The 23,788-nt window shown below is 46.1% G+C and overlaps 1 protein-coding gene across 2 annotated transcripts in view; it reads left to right on the plus strand.

The window, feature by feature from the left end:
* Positions 1–388: 388 nt before the first annotated feature.
* The window catches only part of POMK (protein O-mannose kinase), a 37,769-nt gene continuing 14,369 nt past the window's right edge, over positions 389–23,788 (plus strand). The window contains exons 1-4 of one of the 2 annotated variants that reach the window (XM_519740.9): positions 389–536; positions 4,498–4,589; positions 9,481–9,576; positions 10,504–10,806. In XM_519740.9, coding sequence (XP_519740.3) covers positions 10,525–10,806 — 282 coding nt within the window. In that variant the 5' untranslated portion in view covers positions 389–536; positions 4,498–4,589; positions 9,481–9,576; positions 10,504–10,524. The remainder of the gene's footprint in view (positions 537–4,497; positions 4,590–9,480; positions 9,577–10,503; positions 10,807–23,788) is intronic. The other variant, XM_016959447.4, reaches the window with a different exon arrangement.

A 23,788-nucleotide genomic window follows, 5' to 3' on the forward strand; every position in this document is an offset into this window, starting at 1 on the left:
CCCAGTCCTGCCCCTCCGCGGAGGCTTGCCAAGGTCTTGTCTGCTGCGCTTGATGTGTGCAGCTCAGCTTTACTGCGTCTAGGCTAAGCCCCACAGTTTCTTTTACAGAGCGATTGTCCAACTTCAGGCATCTGGGTCCCCGAGTGGCGGGTCTGGGCCGGAGCTGGGAATCAGCCTTTCCAGCAAGGTCCCTGCAGATGCCGCGGGTCTGAGGACTACGCTTTGGAAGGCCTCGCAGTGCGTCTAGATCTGACAGCTGCTCTGCATGAGCCTGGCTCCAGGCTGAAGCAATAGTCGGTCAACACAAAATCGTTCTCCCAAGTTCGGGAGGCAGAAGCCAGACAGGGAGACTGGGTAGGTGCGCGCTGGTACCGCCGCGGCGTTCGCTCCGGCTTCAGTGCACGGCCGGAGGAGGACGCCAGGGGGCAGCAGCGCCACGCTCGCCCGCCCAGGACGCGCTTCCGAACGCGCAAGCGCAGTAGGCCCAGTGCGTGCTGGCCCGGGGTGGCAGGGGCCGCAGAAGGCTTGGGCTGCAGGTAGGTGCTGCGGCGAGGGGTGAGAGGGCGAAGGGGCGAGGGGGGGTGTAGCTGGGTTTCCCGGGGGACCCTGTACGTGGCCTGGGCCGCACCCCCCGCAGCCTGCCCGCGGCCTGTCCGGAGGCTCCCTAGGAGGCTGCGCTGGGCCTGAGCGGCCGTGTCCACCGCGCCCAGCCCCTATCTCCGCGTCCACCCCTGCGCGGTAGCGGGACGTTAAAGAACCAGAGAAGGGCCGGGCGAGGTGGCTCCAGCCTGTAATCCCAGCGCTTTGGGAGGCCGAGGCGGGAGGATCGCGTGACCTCAGGCGAGAGCAGCCTGGGCAACATGGCGGAACTTCTGTCTCCGTAAAAAAGCGCTTAGCCGGGCGCGGTGGCGCCGCCTATAGTCTTATCTACTCCGGAGGCTGAGGCGGGAGAATCGCTTGAACCCGGCGGGGGCGGAGGTTTCAGTGAGCCGGAATCGCGCCACTGCACTTCAGCCTGGGGGCCAGAGTGAGAGGCTGTTTCTATTATTATTATTTTATCATTATTATTATTATTTGAGACGGAGTCTCGCTCTGTCGCCCAGGCTGGAGTGTAGTGGCGCGGTCTTGGCTCCTGGGATTACAGGCGTCCGCCACCACGCCCGGCTAATTTTTGTATTTTTAGTAGAAACGGGGTTTCCCCATGTTGGTCAGGCTGGTCTCGAACGCCTGACCTCAGGTGATCCGCCCGCCTCTGCCTCCCAAAGTGCTGGGATTACAGGCGTGAGCTACTGGGTCCGGCAGAGGCTGTCTCTGTTTAAAAAAACAAAAACCAAACCAAACCAAAACAAAACAAAAAACAAAAAAAACCAGAAAGGACCGAGGACTCTGTCTCAGCTCTTTGCCTTTGGGTGTTTATTCTGCACGAGATCATTGTTGCCAGGAGGTGTTAAGTGTAATCATATTCTTCTCTTTTTTTTTAGAAAGCAAAATTTCGCTGTTTTGTTGCATAATCTTGTCTTTGCCACCCTTTGCCTTTGCTATAGAACCTTAAGGCTAAATAAGCGTTCAGAATATTTAAAATAATTCTCTTAATGTACCTTGTGCTTTATTGGCACAATGGAATTCTACTCTAAACTGTATTGGATGACACTACTCTGTGTCTTCCCTAGTTGTAGAAAATATCTTGTAAGTCGGTAAAAACTAGTTTTGTCCCTTTGCTTTTCTTTTCTTTTTAAGCTGTAAATGTGGAGCAGTGGGTCCCAAGCCTTTCTCTATCAATAAGCCTTCCCATCAGTGTCAGAAATGCTTTGCATTTCAGTCGTGCCTGAATTTCTCCTGCCCAACCTGCCCCACCATCTTTATTCCTTAATGCGCAGGCTGTTTTCAGGACCAGTAAATTTCAGTGGTTTTTGCTTACTTCTGGACACGAAAGTTCCTTCAGCCACACAGCCTCATGCTATGCTCTGGGCGGCCTACTCCAGAATATGCCTCTGAAACAAAAAAGCAAATCGGGGTTGAGGTGGGCTGAAGTCTTCTTTAAGAAACCGGCAGTCCCAGGGTACCCCAGCCCAGCCCCTAGCTGACCACGCTGGGTTTGATTTAGTTCAACTCCCGAGCATTGCGGTATTTAGGGGAAGAATGGGCTTGAGGCCAGAAAACTTGGCTCTTCTGTGTATAGTTCAGTGACCTTAGATATATTACTTCACCTCGGACTCAGTTGTCTTATCTGTGAAATGGGAATAACAAAATTACATCCACTTCACAGAATTGGTGTGAAGTTGACAGTGTATAAAAGTCAAATGAATTTTTGGGTATTTTTTTTATTTGTTTTGGTTTGGTTTGGTTTGGTTTGGTTTTGTCGAGAGAGGATTCAGAAGTGAATGTGAGGACTTAGGGATATATAAAAAGTTTTTGGGGCATATGAAATTTGAATTCAGCAAGAAATGCATTAAAGGTTTTCTGAGTAATGCTGAGGGTCCAAGAGAGATTAGAAAATATGCATTTCTAGAGTCCCACAGAGTTTGGTAGCTGATGTTGGCAGCCTTTGAGTGGAAATGAAGAAGTGGACAGGGCAAGTTACATGGGTCTGGTGAATGACAAGCAGATCTGGGTTTATGATGAAGCCTCTAGCCTCTTCACTTGCACAAATAACTTCCAAAACCTTGCACAAATCCTCTTGCCAAAACTCTGGCAAAAGGCTCAGCACTTTTACATTCATAACTATTCTTCTCTTAAAGAATTACCACTCCTCACCCCAACTTGTATAAGCTTCAGGCCCCATAAAACCTGAATCCACTAGTGGCAAGGAAGGATTGGTGGGAGGTTAGGGGTAAGGAGGGTTGGAGGGTTGAAAGGATTTATCGCAGGGTTTGAGCTGGGAAACTTGGATTGGAGAAGGAGGTGGCAGATGAGGGTCCTCAGAAGACAGGAGCCGTGAGGAGAGGAAGAGCGGATTCGGTGGAGCGAACACAGGAGAGGGAAAGCAGCCTGTGCGGCTGAGGCCATGAAGAGGGAGAGGCGCAGAGTGACCAGGCAGTTGGTGCGTCTTTGCCGAGTACCCGCTGTGTGCCAGGCACTGGGGTGCAGTGGTGAACAGGACAGGCAGGCAGGCCTCTTGGTGCTCAGAATCTAGAGGAAGCCGGGGCCTGGGTATCCCAGAAAGGGAGCCTTTGAGGAAAGCTCAGGGGCCAGAGAGTGGGGTGCAGGGAGGGTTTAGGGAAGCAGATAGGGGCTAGATTTCAGGAGGCCACATAAGAGTTTGGACTTGATCCTGTGGGCCGAGTGGGGGGCTGTTGAATGTTAAGCAAGGTGGGATCAGATCCGTGCTTTAGAAAGCTCTCCCTGCATGGGCCGGACGTGGTGGCTCATGCCTGTAATCCCAGCACTTTGGGAAGCCAAGGTGGGCGGATCACGAGGTCAGGAGATTGAGACCATCTGGCCAACATAGTGAAACTCCGTCTCTATTAAAATACTAAAATTAGCTGGGAATGGTGGCACGTGCCTGTAATCCCAGCTCTGTAATCCCAGCTACTCAGGAGGCTGAGGCAGGAGAATCCCTTTAACAAGGGAGTCAGAGGTTGCAGTGAGCTGAGATTGTGCTATAGCACTCCAGCCTGGTGACAGAGTGAGACTCCTTCTCAAAAAAAAAAAAAAAAAGAAAAAAAAGAAAGCTCTCCCTGCATGTATCAGAGAAACTTCCATGTATGCCTGGGGAGATGTATACACAGCTTGTCTCACTAATTGTGGCAAAATCAAACCAGTTGAAAATAGTGAACTGAGTTTTGTGCATCTGCATGGATAAATCTCAGAAACGTAATGTTGAGCTTTTAAAAAAAACTAGTTGCAAGAGGATAATACCAGCCCATCACTGTTTGTATAAAGCTTGAAAACATATGTATGATTTATGGGCACATACTTGTGAAAATAAAAAGCATGTATGAGAAGCGGAGTTTGGTAACCCATCCCTGTAGTCAGTCCCAGCTGCTTGGGAGGTGGAGGCAGGAGGATCACTTGAGTCTAGCCTGGGCGACGTAGTGAGACTCCATGTCTTAAGTAGATAGATAAGTAGGTAGGTAAATAGATAAGATCGATTAGATAGATAGACAGCATGTATAGGAATTATATACACCAGTGGTTTTCAGACTTTAGCATGCATCGAAATCACCTAGAGGATTTATAAAACACAGATGTTCATTTCTGATTCAGTAGGTTTGGAGTGTGGACCCAAGAATTTGCATTTCTCCCAGGTTCCTGGGCTATGACGCCACAGGTCTGGGGAGCACAGTTTGAGAATCTCTGATGTCCACCAACTTGAAGATAGTGATCACTTCTTGAGGGGGAGTAGAATTGGATGGGGAGGAGTCCAGAGGGTCTTCAACTCTATTTGTAATATTTAATTTCTTTAAAAAAAGATCTGAAAAAATGATGCAGTGTGACTTGACAAAGCTGGATGAATGCTTATGATTTTTTTTTTCTCTGTGTGTGAAACACTTAAAGAAAAAGGATCCTGTTTGCTGTGTAATCCTGAGAATGGACTGCAAGAGAGGAAAAACTGGGCGTCTGCTTGGGAATCTATTGTGGAAACCCAGGTGAGAGGTGCAGCTGGCTCACGCAGCGGGGTGGAGGGGAAGGGCAGCAAGGAAGGAGATATGCAAGCAGTTGTGAGGGAGGTTTTGGTGGGAGCATTGACTGCATGTGGTAATTGGTTGGTTTAGAGTTTAGGGGAGGGAGGAATCAAGTCACACACACCTGGTCTGTAACTTGAGTGGGTGGTTGGGTCATGAGCCCATGACAGAGGGAACCCTGGAGGAGGGGCATGTGGGGACTGGGGAGTTCTGCAGTGGACATCCCATACCTTGATAGGCCAGTGAGCAAAGCATAGGAGAGACCTGGGCTGCAATGCAGACTTAGAAAGCAGCAGAGTTCAGATGGCTGCCAGTGTCCCAGGTGTGGGTGAGGTTACCTGGGCCTTTGGCAGACCTGGAGGAATGCCATCACCTAAGGCAGGGCTTGGCCAACCACAGCTTCTGCTTGTTTTTGCGTAGCCTGAGAGCTGGGAATGCTTTTATCTTTTTAAATGTTAGGGGGAGACTTCAAGGAAGATATAATTCACAAACCATAACTTTTGACATTTTAAAGTGTACAATTCAGTGATATTTAGCATATTTACAGGGTTGTACAATCATCATCACTGTCTAATTCAGGAACATTTTAGCCAAAAAGAGACCCCATCCCTGTCAGCAGCTATTCCACCCCCTGCCTCCCCAGCCTCTGGGAGCCACAAATCTATGTTCTGTGTCTGAATTTGCTGTTGCTGGACATTTCATGTAAATGGAATCTTACAGCATGTGGCCTTTTTGTCAGGCTTATTTCACTGAGCATGATGTTTTCAAGGTTCACCCATGTTGCAGCATGAATTAGTGCTTTATTTTTTATGGCTGAATAATATTCCATTTATGGATGTACCACATTTTGTCTATCCATTCATCTGCCAATGGACACTTGGCTTGTTTCCACTGTTTGGCAGTTGTGGATAATGCTTCCGTGAACATTCATGTATGAGTGTGTGTGTGAGTGTGTGTGTTTTCATAGGTACATACTGGGCAGTGGAGTTGCTGGGTCGTGTGGTGACTGTGCTTAACCTTTTGAGGAGCGGCCAGACTGCTTTCCACAGTGGCTGCATTTTACTTTCTCACCAGTGATGTTTGAGGATTTCAGTTTTTCCACATTCCCCTATGTTGTTACTGATTTTTGTATTATAGCCATCCTCATGGGTGTAAAATGCCATCTTGTCACACTTCTGATCTGTGTTTGCCTTGATGACTGGTGAAGCTGAGCATCTTTCATGTATGTGCCTGTTGGCCATCTGTGTATCTACTTTGGAGAAATGTCTGTTCAAGTCCTTTGCCCATTTTAAAAATTTTATTTGTTTATTTTTTTGAGACAGGGTCTCACTGTCACCCAGGCTGGAGTGTTGTGGCACGATCACAGCTCACTGCAGCCTTGGTCTCCTGGACTCAAATGATCCTCCCACCTCAGCCTCCTGAGTAGCTGGGCCTATAGGCACAGGCCAACATGCCTGGCTAATTTTTAAATTTAGTTTTTGTAGACAGGAGGTCTTACTATGTTACCCTGGCTGGTCTGGAACTCCTAGGCTCAAGCGATCCTCCCGCCTTGGCCTCCCAAAGTGCCGGGATTACAAGTGTGAGCCACCAATGCCTGACCCTTTGCACATTTTTAAATTGAGTTGTTTTTTTTGAATCTTTTGAGTTGTTCACCAGACATCCACATGGAGATGTCAAGGAAGCAAGCCTTGGGTTCTGAGGAGAGGCTGGGAATGGAGTTTTACCTTTGGAAGTTGTCAGCAGGCAGCGATGAAAAGTCCTGAGTCTGGGTGAGCTCTCCCAGGGAGTGTGGCAGAGGCCTGAGCTCTGAACTCTGGGGGACCCCACTACGTGGACTCAGAGATGAGGAGCTGCCAGAATGTAGTTTCCTGGAAACCAATTATATAAGGCGTTTAAGGAGGGAGTTATCAATCACGGTAGATGCTATTGATAGATCAAGGAAGACTGGGGCTATGCTTTGACTGTTGTGTTTAGTGATGTGGAGGCCACCTGTGCTGACTGTGATAAGGTCAGTTTGGGTGCAGTGGCAGTGAGTTGGAGAGAATGAGAGGACAGAGCTGGGCGTGGGGTTTGCCTGAGCTGGGCTCGGGGCCAGTTTCATGGTAACACACTGTTTGTAGTAATAGGAGAGTGCAGGAACCTGGGGTGGGGCTTGGAAACTGGTGGAAATGCTCTCTGATTGCTTCTGTTTTTCTAGTAAAATAGGATGATCTCGTTAGATGATCAGCTGAGAGTGAAGGTGGGGGAACAGGTGGTACATGTTTGGAGAAGGAGAGTGTGAGCTTCCAGCTAGCCTAAGGCCACTCGGGACACACCTATCACTTTTATTGACTCACTGCAATAAGCGAGGCTGCATACTGGCGGGACTTGCATATCTTCATCAGAGGGACAGAGAGTCATCTGAGAGGGCACGGGGCAGGAGTCCTTCGGGGCCTCTCTGACCTGGCCCGGGGCAGGGAGCTGGGGATGGAAGTGCCATGAGTGCTAATAGGGAGCAGGGGGTCAGAGGAACAGAGGATATGGGAATGGGTGGTGGAGCCGGGAGAGACTGGAGCTTTGCCAATGGGGGCCTGGGCTGAGCAGGGCTCAGAGCATGTGGTGATGAGCCTTATGGCAGGTGAGGCTCAAGGCCCAGTGTGTGCTTAGGGAAGTGGGCAGCAGAGCGGGTGAGGGACCCGTGGGTGTATCACAGGGGTAGGGTGTTGAGGAAGTTCCAAAGCAAGCTAATAGGGGTTATGGCTGGAGAGAGGCCCAGTGTGTGTGCTAATGGGGGATAGTGTGGTAGAGGCACCAGGGTGTGTGCTAATAGGCCTCTGAGGCCTCGTGTGTGGTGATGGGGGTGTGTATGGTGTTAGTGCTGTGTGTGTGTCTGGGGGGGCCTGCAGGGTAGGAGAGAATGGGGTGCTTATGGAGGGGAGGTGGTTGAAGGACTCGAATGCTGGGTGTGCGCTTGTGGGGGTTGTGCCGTGGTGGGTGTGTGCATGTGCTAATAAAGGTCTGGGTAGTTGGAGCCCAGTGCATGCTAATGGAACAGAGCTGGAGGGACCTCATGGAGGGATCTGATGGAGGGAGGGCGGTGGGAGACCTGAGCCTGTGCTAGCGGGGATGAGGATTGTGGATCTCTGTGAGGTAGGGGGTGGTGGTGGTGCGGGAAGGGTCTTGGTACTGTCAGAGGCCTGGTGCGCTAAGGGTCAAGTTGGTGTGAGGTGCACGTGTGTCCCTGAGCACGAGGACACTCTAGGAAGGGGCAGCCGGATGGTTTAAGGCGTTCTAGAGGCTGCTACTGTGGGTTTAGAGCCATAGAGGCACTGAAGTGTGTGCCATTGCTGGGAGAGTCAGCAGTGTGAGGTCTGGAGTACGCTCAAGAGCGCCAGAACAGTATGAGCTTGTGTGCTTGCGTCTGTGGGGTACTGGAATGTGTTGAGGTTCCAGGGAATACTGATGCAGGGGATGAGTAGAGCCGTGGAGGGGATAAAAATAAATTTAAAAGGCCAGGTGCAGTGGCTCATGCCTGTAATCCCAGCAATTTGGGAGGCTGACGCAGGAGGATTGCTTGAGGCCAGGAGTTCAAGGCCAGCCTGAGCAACATCGTGAGACCCAGTCTCTACAAAAAAAAAACAAAAATTAGCTGGATGTGGTGATGCGCACCTGTAGTCCCAGCTACTAAGGAGGCAGAGGTGACAGGATTGCTTGAGTTTGAGGCTGCATTGAGCTATGATTGCACCACTGCACTCCAGCCCGAGTGACAGAGTCAGACCCTATGTCAAAAAAAAAAAAAAAAAAAAAAAGGAAGAAAATCATAGAATTTTGGAGATGAGTAAAGTTTAGGCAAATTTAAATGAAGTAGTGTTTTGATGGGCTCAAAGCCATGTAGAACTGAGTGTAAAGGGGCCAAGATCTAGTCTGGACTGCAAAGTGGTCCTCTTTCCTTGGAGACTACCAGGTCAACATAGATGTGCAGGATTATCTCCAGAAACTCCTTATCTGAAGGTCTGCCCTGTTTGGGAACTGAGGTTGCTTCTGTGTGTCAGAGTGACTTTGATCCTCCAGGAAAGCGTGGGATGTTTTATTCCAACTGATAAGACTTCAAACTGCAAAATTTCTGGTAGTCTGTGATTGTAGAGAACAGAATTTCTAGGTAGTAAAAAAGGAGTCTTCATCCAAAGGGGGTTTTTGACACTTTATGGCTGCAGTGTGTTCTTAGGAGAAATGCCGTTTCCTGTTAACTTTGTGGTTTCATTGACGTCTTGTCCCAGCTCTGTATATGGGAGTGGATTTTGTTTTCTCAAGGAGGAGGTAGGAACAAGCTTCCTGTCCTGGATTTTTCATGGATGGCTCCTCTCAGGCCTCTAGTCACAGTGTGAAGGTCACCTCCTCAGAGAGGTCTCCTGGGATGCTTCCTCCAGGGAGTTCCTACACAGTTACTCTCTATCTTTGAACCCCCATCACAGGATGATGATAGACCTATTTATTTACTTGTTTATTGTCTGTCTTCCCCACTAGACTTTTCCCCTAAGCTCCAGCAGGATAGGAACCATGCTGGTGTAATTCACTGTGTGTGAATGTCTCCAGCACCCACTGCAGGGCTGGGCACATAGAAGCTGCTCAGGACATGTTGCGGGAATGAGCAGCTGGAAGTCAGTGATGGAGGTGAAGAGAGCAGACTGGGACAGAGAGACTCTGATGGGCTTCCCCACGGCCCTGCTCTGTCCTGGGGCTTGAGAACCTGAGGAAACCTGGACTTGAGGCAGGAGGAGGGCCCTGGGAAAGTTGGACCGTTTGGACTATGGCGATTTGTCTGGGTACATAGCTGCAGTTTCTGTTTACACACTTCCTGTTTGGTACTTTGTGGCAGGGTGTTTCCCGACCAGTCCCTGGGCGCCAACTAGAGTATGGACTGACCAGGTACCTGGATGGAGACCTGAGCTGGAGAAGGAGATGCGCTTGGGAGGTAACCCTGCATGTCACAGCTGTCTCTGACCCAGTTCTGTCCCAGTGCCCCAGCATTCCAGTGCTGTTTAGCTGGCTCCCACTGGCATGGCCACATCCACTGTTAAAGTCTCCATATACTTCCATTCTGCTCCATTCTGCTTCTGTAAATCACCCCTGCCATCCACGGTCCTACTTCAGGCTTCTCCGCAGCCAGGCCCCTCCACCATGGCCTTGCACGGCTCCAGCGGTAGAGCCCACACATTATCAGTGGTTACTTATCGCTGGTGTGACATCTGAGTGGTCATCTCTCCAATCTCATCGCTGTTATTCTAGCTCATGTACTTGTCAGCTCCTGTCCGTGGTCATAACCAGGGCTTCTTAATAACTGGTCTCCCAGCCTCAGTCTCTTTCACCCCAAATCTACCTTTCATAACTGCTGAAGAGTAGCTTTTATTTCTTAAAACTGTTTAGGGGATTCTGAGTACCTCCCAGGGAACAGGACAGCTGCTTAGCTGAGTTCGACAGAGGCCCTCAGCTTCCCAGCCTCCACCTGCTACCCTAAGCAGCCTCCTTCTGCTGTCCTTTGTCCACCCTCTGTCCCTGTCCCACCAGTTGACTAATACATTTTGCTTTCATTTTACTGAATATTCATGAGCATCTATTTAATGCGTGCTACTGTGAGTCGGACAGAGTCAGACACAAACACCTCCCACCTAACCTAATCTAGAGGAACCTGCATTTTAGTTTGTAATAAAAAGTAATGATTATGGAAACAGCTAACATTGGGCATTTGGGATAAGCCTGGTGTTCGATACCTGCTTTAATCCCCACGATAACGCTGCAGCTTACAGGACCCTTGAGTAGAAGAGGCATCAGAACACATTTTTGGAAATGAAAGGAAGTGAAAGCTGACTGTCATGACTTCTTGTTTCATTGTGTATTTTAGGAAATTGCAGAGGCCGTCAACATGGAAAAGCAGCCCCAGAACAGCAGGAGAGGCCTCGCCCCCCGAGAGGTGCCGCCAGCTGTTGGGCTGCTGCTGATCATGGCCCTGATGAATACTCTGCTCTACCTCTGCCTCGACCACTTCTTCATCGCTCCTCGACAGTCCACTGTGGACCCCACACACTGTCCCTATGGTCACTTCAGGATAGGACAGATGAAAAACTGCTCACCTTGGCTGTCCTGCGAGGAGCTGAGAACAGAAGTGAGACAGCTGAAGCGTGTTGGGGAAGGAGCTGTAAAGAGAGTGAGTCCGGGTTCATTTGCGATTGCTGTCATCATGTTATTTCGCTTAACACAGTGTCCTCCAGCTCCATCCATGCTGGCACGGATTATGGAATTTCATCCTTTGTTACTGCCAAAGTGTACTCCATTGCATATGTGCACCACATTTGCTTTGGTTGATTCTGTATCTTGGCAATTGTGAATAGTGCTGCAGTAGGCATAGGTTTCAGCCCTTGGGGAAGCAGTGTGGCATCCAGTGTTAGGAGCCCTGCTAGCTCTACGTTTTTATTGTTGAGCTCAATAATCTTACATCTGGCACTTTATCTTTTTTTTTTTGAGAGTCTCGCTCTGTCACCCAGGCTGGAGTGCAATGGCGCCATCTCGGTGCACTGCAATCTCCACCTCCTGGGTTCAAGCGATTCTCGTGACTCAGCCTCCCGAGTAGCTGGGACTATGGGCATATGCCACCACGCCTGGCTAATTTTTTAATTTTAGTAGAGATGGGGTTTCACCATGTTGGCCAGGCTGGTCTTGAACTCCTGACCTTAAGTGATCTACCTGCCTTGGCCTCCCAATCGGACTTTATCTTAATAAGTAATCCAAGGCAGGAAAAAAGTCAAATGCATAAAAGAGTGCCATAGTGATAGAAAACTAGAAACAAAACTTTTAGAATAGTTCATTAAATGATGGTCCATCCACTTGACGGAATATTCTGCAACTGTTGTGTAGTTAGGAACCCCAAGAGGCAACATGAATAAAACCTTATGATGATAAGTGAAGAAAACAAGATATAAAATTGTATAATTGACTTTTCAACTGTGAAATTACGTGTATATGTAGATAAATACAAAAATGGTCAGGCGCAGTGTCTTATACATGTAATCCCAGCACTTTGGGAGGCGGAGGTGGGCGGATTACTTAAGCACAGGAGTTCCAGACCAACCTGGGCAACATGGCAAAACCCATTTTCTACAAAAATACAAAAATTAGCCTGGCATAATGGTGCGCACTACTTGGGAAGCTGAGGTGGGAGAATCTCTTGAGCCTGGGGAGTTTGAGGCTACAGTAAGCCATGATCTTGCCACTGCATTCCAGCCTGGGTGACAGAGCAAGATGCTGTCTCCGAAGGAAAAAAAAAATATGAAAATGATAGAAATTGTGCTAGGGTGAAAGGGGGATTATGGGCAATTTCTTTTCCTGTTTTTCAAACTCTGTGATGGTATTATACTGATTTTTAACAATTTATTTTTAATTGGCACGTAATAATTATCCATATTTATGGGGTACACAGTGATGTTTCCATACCTACTTATAGTGTGTAGTTAGCGGATCAGGGCATATCTGCCATCTCAAACATGTATCACTTCTTTTGGTTGGGAACATTCAATATCTTCTCTTCTGGCTATTTGAAAGTGTATAATATATTGTTAATTATAGTCATCCTATGGTGCTATGAAACACTGGAACTTGCTTCTCTTATCTAGCTGTAATTTTGTATCCTTTAACAAATCTCTGCCTATCCTCGCCTTTGCTCTACCCTTCCCAGCCTGTAGAAAACTGTTAGGCTTTTTACTTCTTTGAGTAAGCTTTTTTAAACTTCTGCATATGAATGAGAACTTGTAGTGTTTAACTTTCTGTTCCTAGTTTATTTCACGTAACATAATGTCCTCCAGTTCCTTTCATGTTGCCATAAATGACAGATTTCCTTCTTTTTTATAGCTGAATAGTATTCTATTTTGTGTATATATACCACATTTTCTTTATCCATTCATCTGCTGAAGGACACTTAGGTTGATTCCATATCTTGGCTATTGTGAATAGTGCTGCAATAAACATCGGGATGCACATATCTCTTTTTTTGTTGTTGTTTTTTGAGACGGAGTTTCCCTCTTGTTGCCCAGGCTGGAGTGCAATTATGCAGTCTCGACTCACTACAACCTCCACTTCTGGGTTCAAGCAATTCTCCTGCCTCAGCCTCCTGAGTAGCTGGAGTTACAGGCATGTGCCACCATGCCCGGCTAATTTTATATTTTTAGTAGAGATGGGGTTTCTCCATGTTGGCCAGGCTGGTCTTGAACTCCTGACCTTGTGATCCACCCACCTCGGCCTCCCAAAGTGCTGGGATTACAGGCGTGAGCCACTTAGCCTGGCTGTGCATATCTCTTTGATATATTGATTTCCTTTCCTTTGGATATATACCCAGTAGTGGAATTGCTGGATCATATGGTAGTTCTGTTTGTAATTTTCTGCGGAACCTCCATACTGTTTTCCATAATGGCTGTACTAATTTACATTCTCACTAACAGAGTATAAGAGTTCCCATTTCTCTGCATCTTCACCAGCATTTGTTATTTTTTGTCTTTTTGATAATGGCCATCCTAACTGGGGTGAGATGGTATCTCATTGTGATTTTGGTTTGCATTTTCCTGATGATTAGTAACATTGAGCATTTTTTCACAAATTTATTGGCCATTTGTATGTCTTCTTTCGAGAATGTCAGTTTAGATCATTTGCCCATTTTTTGATCATATTGTTATTTTTTTCTGTTGAGATGTTTGAGTTCCTTGGATATTGATCCCTTGTTAGACGAATAGCTTGCAAATATTTTCTCCCATTATGTAGTTTGTCTCTTAACTCTGTTTGTTTCCTTTGCTGGGAAGAAGGTTTTTGGTTTGTTATAATCCCATTGGTTTATTTTTGCTTTTTTTTTTTTTTTGACTGAGTCTTGCTCTATCACCCAGGCTGGAGTGCTGTGACATGATCTTGGCTCACCGCAACCTCCACCTCCCAGGTTCAAGAGATTCTCGTGCCTTAGCCTCCTGAGTAGCTGGGATTACAGGCGCCCACCACCATGCCTGTATTTTTAGTAAAGATGGGGTTTCGCCATGTTGGCCAGGCTGGTCTTGAACTCTTGACCTCAGGTGATCCGCCCTCCTCGACCTCCCAAAATGCTGGGATTACAGGCATGAGCCACTGGTCCCAGCCCTCAGTTATAATTTTGCAAAGGCGGTTTCAATCCCTCCCTTTGGGGTTTTGTAGCATCTTATTCTTAAGGTGTGGGCTATGAAGATGGGAAAAGGCCATTGATCACTCTAGCTTCTTCATGCTGACAGGGGGCATAGTTGGGGTTGGAGTTGACCCTAAGGTGAGAGGAGTAGAACTGCTTTGCAGCTGTCTGAGTATATTCATGCAGGCCAGGCTGTGGTTCCAAGGCTTTCGTGACAAAGGCAGTAGTATCTTTATAGTTTTAGTACAGCATTTAAACAGACAGTCTACTATAAGGTAAATAATGAGTTTTAGGATAAGGAGTGCAATTTCCAGTTTTAAAAGTAAAGGTTTGAAAGCATTAGTCTGGGGACTTATAGTCCACAAAAATATTAGGATTTAGTCTAAATTGAAGAAAAAAAAAAACTAACAACATGTGTACCATAGTTTTTGGAACATAATTTTTCTCTCTTTAGTCCTTATTTTTATTAAAACAAATCACGATAGGACTGATTTGTTGGCAAAATAAACTTTAATTTTATTATACTTGGCCTGATTATTTGCATAAAGCCCATCAGTAATACTTTTTTTTTCTGAGATGGAGCCTTGCTCTGTCGCCCAGGCTGGAGTGCAGTGGCGTGATCTCAGCTCACTGCACCCTCCGCCTCCCGGGTTCAAGCAGTTTTTCTGCCTCAGCCTCCTGAGTAGCTGGGATTACAGGTGTGTGCCACCACACCTGGCTAATTTTTGTATTTTTAGTAGAGACAGGGTTTCACCATGTTGGTCAGGCTGGTCTCGAACTCCTGACCTCATGATCTGCCTGCCTTGGTCTCCCAAAGTGCTGGGATTACAGGCATGAACCAGTAATCACCTGGCAAGAATACTTTTTTTTTTTTTTGGTAGAGATGGAGTCTTGCTCTGTCACCCAGGCTGGATTGCAGTGGTGTGATTGTGGCTTACTGCAACCTCCGCCTCCCGGGTTCAAGCAATTCTTCTGCCTCAGCCTCTCGAGTAGCTGGGACTACAGGTGCACGTCGCCATGCCTGGCTGATTTCTTTTGTATTTTAGTAAAGACGGGGTTTCACTGTGTTGCCCAGGCTGGTCTTGAACTCCTGAGCTCAGGCATTCCGCCTTCCTTGGCCTCTCAAAGTACTAGGATTACAGGCATGAGCCTCTGCGCCTGGCTAGAATAATTATTTTTTACATAGGCTTTTTAAATTGCCTTTGATGGAACTCTGTTCCATAAGAAATCTCAGGTAAGACTTTCTAAAGCTGAGTCCAGCCATAGGTTTGTACCTTCAAATACTTATGAGTTGGGTAAGTTCCTCTCCTCTTGATGTCCCTAGATAACTTGGGGCTCCTGGGCCTGTCAGAAAGTGACATTCTATACTTACCATGGGTCAGGAACCCTGTACAGGGACTGTGTAGACAAAGTATGAGCTCAGTTTTCCCAAGGGCTTTTACTGGCTTTAACAAGTCAAGGTTGATTCCATAAAGGAAAGCATGCCATTCTAGTCAAACCCTTGGTAAAATAACCAGTGTTTTCAATAGTGTCCTGTTACAAAAGAAAACAGATTCTTATTGTATTTATGAAAATAACTGTATTGCCATAAATTAAGAATACTCACAAATAGTTTTTAAATTCTGGAGAAATCAAGTAGAAACAAATATGCGCCAAATTTTATTCACAGGAGTGTACTTTACTCAGTTGCTACAAGCTGTAAATAGCTTGAAAGAAATTTCCCTGACTCTGAAAAAGCAAAGAATCAGCAGCATTTTAAACAAAAAGGTTACTTCAGACTTTTATTAGTTTAGTCCATGCATTTAACTTCTGTTTGATATTTATGAACATTTCAGCTTTCCATGAGAGTTCTAAAAGTTTTTTTTCCTTTATTCTAATGTCATAATCTCCAGAGTTATCAGAAACTTGCATTCAAGAGCACATATCAAAGTTTTATAGCTGATTATAAAACCATCTTCTAAAGAGGACCAAATTAAAACAGCAGTTATCTTTGGATGAGAAAAGCATTTTAGGGAAGCCACAAAGACACAATTGACAAGGAAATTTGTTAATCTGTGGCACACAATAATTCAACACAACAGTTATTACTGATGACATATACTGAGGCATATCAGAATTGTAGGAATTTTATACAGTTTTGCAGCACATAACTTTATATCACAAATTTATATGAATATAACCCAAAGAAAGTTAAACACCATTTTCTATTTGACAGTGTTTCCTGCATGATTTTAATACATTAAATAAGCTGAATATGTCTTTTGTACTTTAGGGGACTTAATTTTTAAAAATTTTTTATTTTGACTTAGAGCTTGATTTTGAAAGGTTTGTTAAATACCAAACATTTAAAACATTGGATATTACAAAATGGAGTCTTAGGTTTCCGTAAGTCATTCATTTAGCCAAAGTAACTCAAAAATTTTAAAAAGGAAAAACCATTATTCTGGTAGGAGACTCAGCTTTCCAAACAAGACCCAATGAAGATAGCATGAGGCTGATTGCCTCCTCTCTCTCCCCTCCCCCTTTTTTCTTTTGTAGTTTACTTAAAAGGTAAATAAAAACCTTTCATTATCTTTTAATATTCCATAAAAATCCTTTTTAAAAGAGAAAACCGAATTTTATGTTTCCATTAGTGTATTTTTAACGTTAAAGCCAGTTTTAATTACATTTTATAACTCTGTCTAGTTCTAATTAGTTTGACCATAAGGTAAGATTTTTTTTTTATTTTTTATTTTTTTCAAGACGCAGTCTCTCTCTGTTGCCCAGGCTGGAGTGCAATGGCATGGTCTCGGCTCACTGCAGCCTCCATCTCCTGGGTTCAAGCGATTCTCCTGCCTCAGCCTCCCGAGTAGCTGGGACTATAGGCATGTGCCACCACACCTGGCTAATTTTTGTATTTTTAGTAGAGACAGGGTTTCACTATGTTGGCCAGGCTGGTCTCGAACTCTTGACCCCTTGATCTACCTGCCTCAGCCTCCCAAAGTGTTGGTATAACAGGCGTGAGCCACCGCACCTGGCTTGCCATAAGGTAAGATTTTTATGAATCTTTTATAACCCTTTACAATTTTGTTTTTTTCTTAGAACAAAACTGTTTTAAGAAAACTCTGTTGTGCTTTTATTCCAATTTCCAATTTGTGGAAAAACTGCATAACGTGACTTAAACTTTAGCCAATATGTTCACACACAGAATCTCTTACAATTAAGTTTTTATAACCCTTTCACAACTTGTTCAAACCTTTAGACTTTTCCTATCTCATTTAAAACAGTCCGTTAACACTCTAAACTTAGGCAAGCAATCCATATTCCCATGCCTTCTCATAATCTTTTACCAAAAGTACATTTTACTTCCCTTACATGCCTCATGTATAGAACTGTTTCTTCAGTAGTCTCAAGTGCATATTACACTGTTAACTCAGTGACTTTTACTTTTGGTGGAAAGCCTGGCGAGTAAGCAATTTCAATTACGTACCAGGAGTGGAGCCTAGGACACCAGAAGGTCTGACTGTTTCCAGTGTAGCTAGGGAGTGTGGCTAACTCCACATGTCTCAGGTCTTACCTAGCTATAAAGCAGGCAAGTTGTACAGTAAGAGTCATAGTGGCATTTTATGAAGTATTTAACAGGCCTAACAACCTTTGAATTGTACAACATTTCTTGCATAAATTGCCTTTTCATGAATACGTTCACAACTTACAGAGACCATCTACAACATGCTTGGACTTTCAGACTTTTCCTAAACATCCCTCTTTTTAAACAGTCATTTTACTTTAGGACCAGATTTTACCATACAAGATCTTTTCTTATATAAAATTTCTTGGCTGGGCGTGGTGGCTCACGCCTATAATCCCAGCACTTTGGGAGGCCGGGGCAGAAGGATCACCTGAGGTCAGGAGTTAAGAGACCAGCCAACATGGTAAAACCCCGTCTCTATTAGAAATACTAATATTAGCCGGGCGTTGTGCTGGGTGCATATATTCCCAGCTACTCGGGAGGCTGAGGCAGGAGAATTGCTTGAAGCCGAAGCCGGGAGGCGGAGGTTGCAGTGAGCCGAGATTGTGCCATTGCACTCCAGCCTGGGGTACAAGAGTGAGCCTCCATCTTAAAAAAAAAAAGTCTTGGGGGTGAAGCCAAGATGGCCGAATAGGAACAGCTCCAGTCTACAGCGCCCAGCGTGAGCGACGCAGAAGACGGGTGATTTCTGCATTTCCAACTGAGGTACCAGGTTCATCTCACTGGGGAGTGCCGGACAGTGGGTGCAGGACAGTGGGTGCAGCACACCATGCCTGAGCCGAAGCAGGGCGAGGCATTGCCCCACCCGGGAAGCGTAAGGAGTCAGGGAGTCCCTTTTCTAGTCAAAGAAAGTGGAGACAGATGGCACCTGGAAAATCGGGTCACTCCCACCCTAATACTGCACTTTTCCAGCGAGCTTAACAAGTGGCACACCAGGAGATTATATCCTGCTCCTGGGTCCTACGCCCATGGAGCCTCACTCATTGCTAGCACAGCAGTCTGAGATCAAACTGCAAGGCCGCAGCGAGGCTGGGGGAGGGGCGCCCGCCATTGCTCAGGCTTGAGTAGGTAAACAAAGCAGCCAGGAAGCTCAAACTGGGTGGAGTCCACCACAGCTCAAGGAGGCCTGCCTGCCTCTATAGGCTCCACCTCTGGGGGCAGGGCACAGACAAACAAAAGACAGTAATAACCTCTGTGGACTTAAATGTCCCTGTGTGACAGCTTTGAAGAGAGTAGTGGTTCTCCCAGCATGCAGCTTGAGATCTCAGAATGGGCAGACTACCTCCTCAAGTGGGTCCCTGACCCCCGAGTAGCCTAACTGGGAGGCACCCCCTAGTAGGGGCAGACTGACACCTCACACGGCCAGGTACTCCTCTGAGACAAAACTTCCAGAGGAACGATCGGGCAGCAGCATTTGCGGTTCACCAATATCTGTTGTTCTGCAGCCCCCACTGCTGATACCCAGGCAAACAGGGTCTGGAGTGGACTTCCAGTAAACTCCAACAAACCTGCAGCTGAGGGTCCTGATTGTTAGAAGGAAAACTAACAAACAGGATGTCCACACCAAAAACCCATCTGTACGTCACCATCATCAAAGACCAAAAGTAGATAAAACCACAAAGATGGGGAAAAAACAGAGCAGAAAAACCGGAAACTCTAAAAATCAGAGCGCCTCTCCTCCTCCAAAGGAACGCAGCTCCTCACCAGCAATGGAACAAAACTGGATGGAGAATGACTTTGATGAGTTGAGAGAGGAAGGCTTCAGATGATCAAACTACTGCGAGCTAAAGGAGGAAGTTCGAACCAATGGGAAAGAAGTTAAAAACTTCAAAAAAAAATTAGACAAATGGATAACTAGAATAACCAATGCAGAGAAGTCCTTAAAGGACCTGATGGAGCTGAAAACCACGGCACAAGAACTACGTGACAAATGCACAAGCCTCAGTAACCTATGCGATCAACTGGAAGAAAGGGTATCAGTGATGGAAGACGAAATGAAAGAAATGAAGCGTGAAGAGAAGTTTAGAGAAAAAATAATAAGAAACGAACAAAGCCTCTAAGAAATGTGGGACTATGTGAAAAGACCAAATCTACGTCTGATTGGTCTACCTGAAGGTGACAGGGAGAATGGAACCAAGTTGGAAAACACTCTGCAGGATATTATCCAGGAGAACTTCCCCAATCTAGCAAGGCAGGCCAACATTCACATTCAGGAAATACAGAGAACGCCACAAAGATACTCCTCGAGAAGAGTCACTCCAAGACACATAATTGTCAGATTCACCAAAGTTGAAATGAAGGAAAAAATGTTAAGGGCAGCCAGAGAGAAAGGTCGGGTTACCCACAAAGGGAAGCCCATCAGACTAACAGCAGATCTCTCAGGAGAAACTCTACAAGCCAGAAGAGAGTGGGGGCCAATATTCAACATTCTTAGAGAAAAGAATTTTCAACCCAGAATTTCATATCCAGCCAAACTCAGCTTCATAAGTGAAGGAGAAATAAAATACTTTACAGACAAGCAAATGCTGAGAGATTTTGTCACCACCAGGCCTGCCCTAAAAGAGCTCCTGAAGGAAGCGCTAAACATGGAAAGGAACAACCGGTACCAGCCACTGCAAAATCATGCCAATTGTAAAGACCATCAAGGCTAGGAAGAAACTGCATCAACTAATGAGGAAAATAACCAGCTAACATCATAATCACAGGATCAAATATACACATAACAATTGGTGAATCTCACAATTATGTGTCTTGGAGTTGCTCTTCTCGAGGAGTATCTTTGTGGCATTTTCTGTATTTCCTGAATCTGAAAGTTGGCCTGCCTTGCTAGATTGGGGAAGTTCTCCTGGATAATATCCTGCAGAGTGTTTTCCAACTTGGTTCCATTCTCCCCGTCACTTTCAGGTACACCAATCAGACGTAGATTTGGTCTTTTCACATAGTCCCCTATTTCTTGGAGGCTTTGTTCATTTCTTTTTATTCTTTTTTCTCTAAACTTCCCTTCTTGCTTCATTTCTTTCATTTCGTCTTCCATCACTGATACCCTTTCTTCCAGTTGATCGCATCGACTCCTGAGGCTTCTTCACTCTTCATGTAGTTCTCGAGCCTTGGCTTTCAGCTCCATCAGCTCCTTTAAGCACTTCTCTGTATTGGTTATTCTAGTTATACATTCATCTAAATTTTTTCAAAGTTTTCAACTTCTTTGCCTTTGGTTTGAATTTCCTCCTGTAGCTTGGCGTAGTTTGATTGTCTGAAGCCTTCTTCTCTGAACTCGTCAAAGTCATGCTCCGTCCAGTTTTTTTCCGTTGCTGGTGAGGAGGTGCATTCCTTTGGAGGAGGAGAGACGCTCTGCTTTTTAGAGTTTCCAGTTTTTCTGCTCTGTTTTTTCCCCATCTTTGTGGTTTTATCTACTTTTGGTCTTTGATGATGGTGATGTACAGATGGGTTTTTGGTGTGGATGTCCTTTCTGTTTGTTAGTTTTCCTTCTAACAGACAGGACCCTCAGCTGCAGGTCTGTTGGAGTTTGCTAGAGGTCCACTCCAGACCCTGTTTGCCTGGGTACCAGCAGCGGTGGCTGCAGAACAGCGGATTTTCGTGAACCGCGAATGCTGCTGTCTGATCGTTCCTCTGGAAGTTTTGTCTCAGAGGAGTACCCGGCCGCGTGAGGTGTCAGTCTGCCCCTACTGGGGGTTGCCTTCCAGTTAGGCTGCTCGGGGGTCAGGGGTCAGGGACCCACTTGAGGCAGTCTGCCCGTTCTCAGATCTCCAGCTGCGTGCTGGGAGAACCACTGCTCTCTTCAAAGCTGTCAGACAGGGACATTTAAGTCTGCAGAGGTTACTGCTGTCTTTTCGTTTCTCTGTGCCCTGCCCCCAGAGGTGGAGCCTACAGAGGCAGGCAGGCCTCCTTGAGCTGTGGTGGGCTCCACCCAGTTCGAGCTTCCCGGCTGCTTTGTTTACCTAAGCAAGCCTGAGCAATGGCGGGCACCCCTCCCCCAGGCTCGCTGCGGCCTTGCAGTTTGATCTCAGACTGCTGTGCTAGCAATCAGTGAGACTCCGTGGGCATAGGACCCTCCGAGCCATGTGCGGGATATAATCTCCTGGTGTGCCGTTTTTTAAGCCCGTGGGAAAAGTGCAGTATTGGGGTGGGAGTGCCCCGATTTTCCAGGTGCCGTCTGTCACCCCTTTCTTTGACTAGGAAAGGGAACGCCCTGACCCCTTGCGCTTCCTGAGTGAGGCACTGCCTCGCCGTGCTTTGGCTCGTGCACGGTGCGCTGCACCCACTGTCCTGCACCCACTGTCTGGCACTCCCTAGTGAGGTGAACCTGGTACCTCAGATGGAAATGCAGAAATCACCTGTCTTCTGCGTCAGTCACGCTGGGAGCTGTAGACCAGAGCTGTTCCTATTCGGCCATCTTGCCCCTTTGATGCTTTGAGATTTTTAAACCCAAGATTACATTAAAAGAACCAGTTGTGCACTCTCTCAGTCATCTCAAGGACACAGTACACCTGTGTCAGGGGAGCTGCTCAAAGTCTGGAATGTAGATTTGGGGCAACAGGAATATTAAGAAGAAAGATTATAGCAGAGCCGGGAGTCAAATTTTTTTTTCTCATCGTTATAATGAAATGACTTATTGAAGGGCCTGTTGTATAGTACATTAAAAATCCATACAGTATAGCTTGGATCCTGTCAGAAGAGTGGATTTGATTCTTTCTCTTAAATTATTTTTTAGCTCTCATTTTGTGTAACCTTTGGGAGGATCCCTTATGATGTCTTAATGTTTGAGGCTATATTTAATGCTTACCTTCTGGAAAGATGTTACATGAACAGTCTGTTTAAAGCATGGAGGAATAGTGTCCACTTCTTGGCCTCTTGCCAGCTCTGCCTCCTCATCCCTTCCATCCCTTCTAATCCTGGACCTCTTGTCTTCTGTGCTTGTACCCCGCATGACGTCATCCAGCCTTCTGGCTTCATCTGTGCAGAGACTGCTTCCCTGAAGTTTTCTATCCAGCTGCCTGCCCGACATGTACCTGGGGTTTCTGAGAGGCTTCTCAAACTCACCATGTCACAGATCTCCCTCAGAGCCTACTCACCTTTTATTATTTCCTAACTCCATCAGTCCTGCTGTTCGGGCCACCTATCTTGTCAATATCCTGACCTCTCTCTCATCCACCTTCAGTACATCAGCAAGTTACATTGTTTCTACTTTTGGAAGAGACCTGGAATTTGACCACTCCTCAGGCTTGCACCAGGACCCAGCCCAGCCCCCCAAACCACCCTGACCCTGGACTTACATTGTTTCACCAGCCTCCAAAAATGGTCTTTCTGCTTCACACTTGCTCCCTACCTCTTCAGTCTATTCTCAACACAGCACTCAGAATGCCTCTTCTAAATTATTGGTCAAATAGTGTCATTCCTCTGCTCAAAATCCTTTGGTGCTCTCTGTCTCATTCTGAGTAAAAGAGCCCTTGCAACGACAAGGCCCTGCGAGACTTAACAACCTCCCTCCAGCTCTCTCCTGCTCCATGGTCCCTGTCCGGTCTACTCCAGCATCAGAGCCATGCTGTTCTGGAAGCCTGTGGGCATGCTTCCACTCCAGGGCCCTTGGCCCTTGCTGTTTTCTGTCTGGGCTGTAGTTCCACAAATAACAAATGGTTCCTTCCCTTACCTCCTTCACGGTCTTGCTCAAAGGCCACCCCAGTGAGAAGTCCTTCAACCCCGTTTAAAATTGCAAACCATCCCTGCTTAATTCTTCTCTAAAGCGCATTTCTCTTTCCAATATACTTTATACATTTCCTATTTACTTTATTCATTGTTTGCCTACTGTACTAGTATGTAAATTTCATGGTGGTAGGGATTTATGTTTATTGACATAATGAAGACACATTTGACTACATAGCAGTTAAAATATTGTAAGACCACATTAACTAAGTGAATTATATTCTTTTTCTTTTCAGAGACAGAGTCTCTCTCTTTTGCCCAGTCTGGAGTGCAGTGGTGGGATCATAGCTTATTGCAACCTCAAAGTCCAGTGATCCTCCCACCTCAGCCTCTTGAGTAACTGGGACCACAGGCGTGTGCCACCATGCCTGGCTAATTAAAACAATTTTTTTTTTTAAAGAGTTGAGATCTTGTTATGTTGCCCAGGCCGGTCTCGAATTCTGGGCTCAAGTAGTCCTCCTGCCTTGGCCTCCCAAAGTGCTAGGATTACAGGTGTGAGCCACTGTGTCTGGCCTAATTATTTTCTGGATCTTGTCTTTTACATTTGTAATAAAGGATCTCATAGGTAATACATTGACCCTTGAACAATGTGGAGGTTAGGGGCACTGATCCCTCACATAATAAGAAATCTGCTTATACTGTTTGATTCCTTAAAAACTTAACAACTAAAAGCCTACTACTGATTTCATAGTTGGTTAACTGTACTTTATATAAGTATTATATACTGTATTCTTAAAGATAGGTAGATTTCATGCGTGTCCGTGTGAAGAG

The sequence above is a fragment of the Pan troglodytes genome, chromosome 7 (assembly GCF_028858775.2).
Source record: "Pan troglodytes isolate AG18354 chromosome 7, NHGRI_mPanTro3-v2.0_pri, whole genome shotgun sequence".
NCBI lineage: Eukaryota > Metazoa > Chordata > Mammalia > Primates > Hominidae > Pan > Pan troglodytes.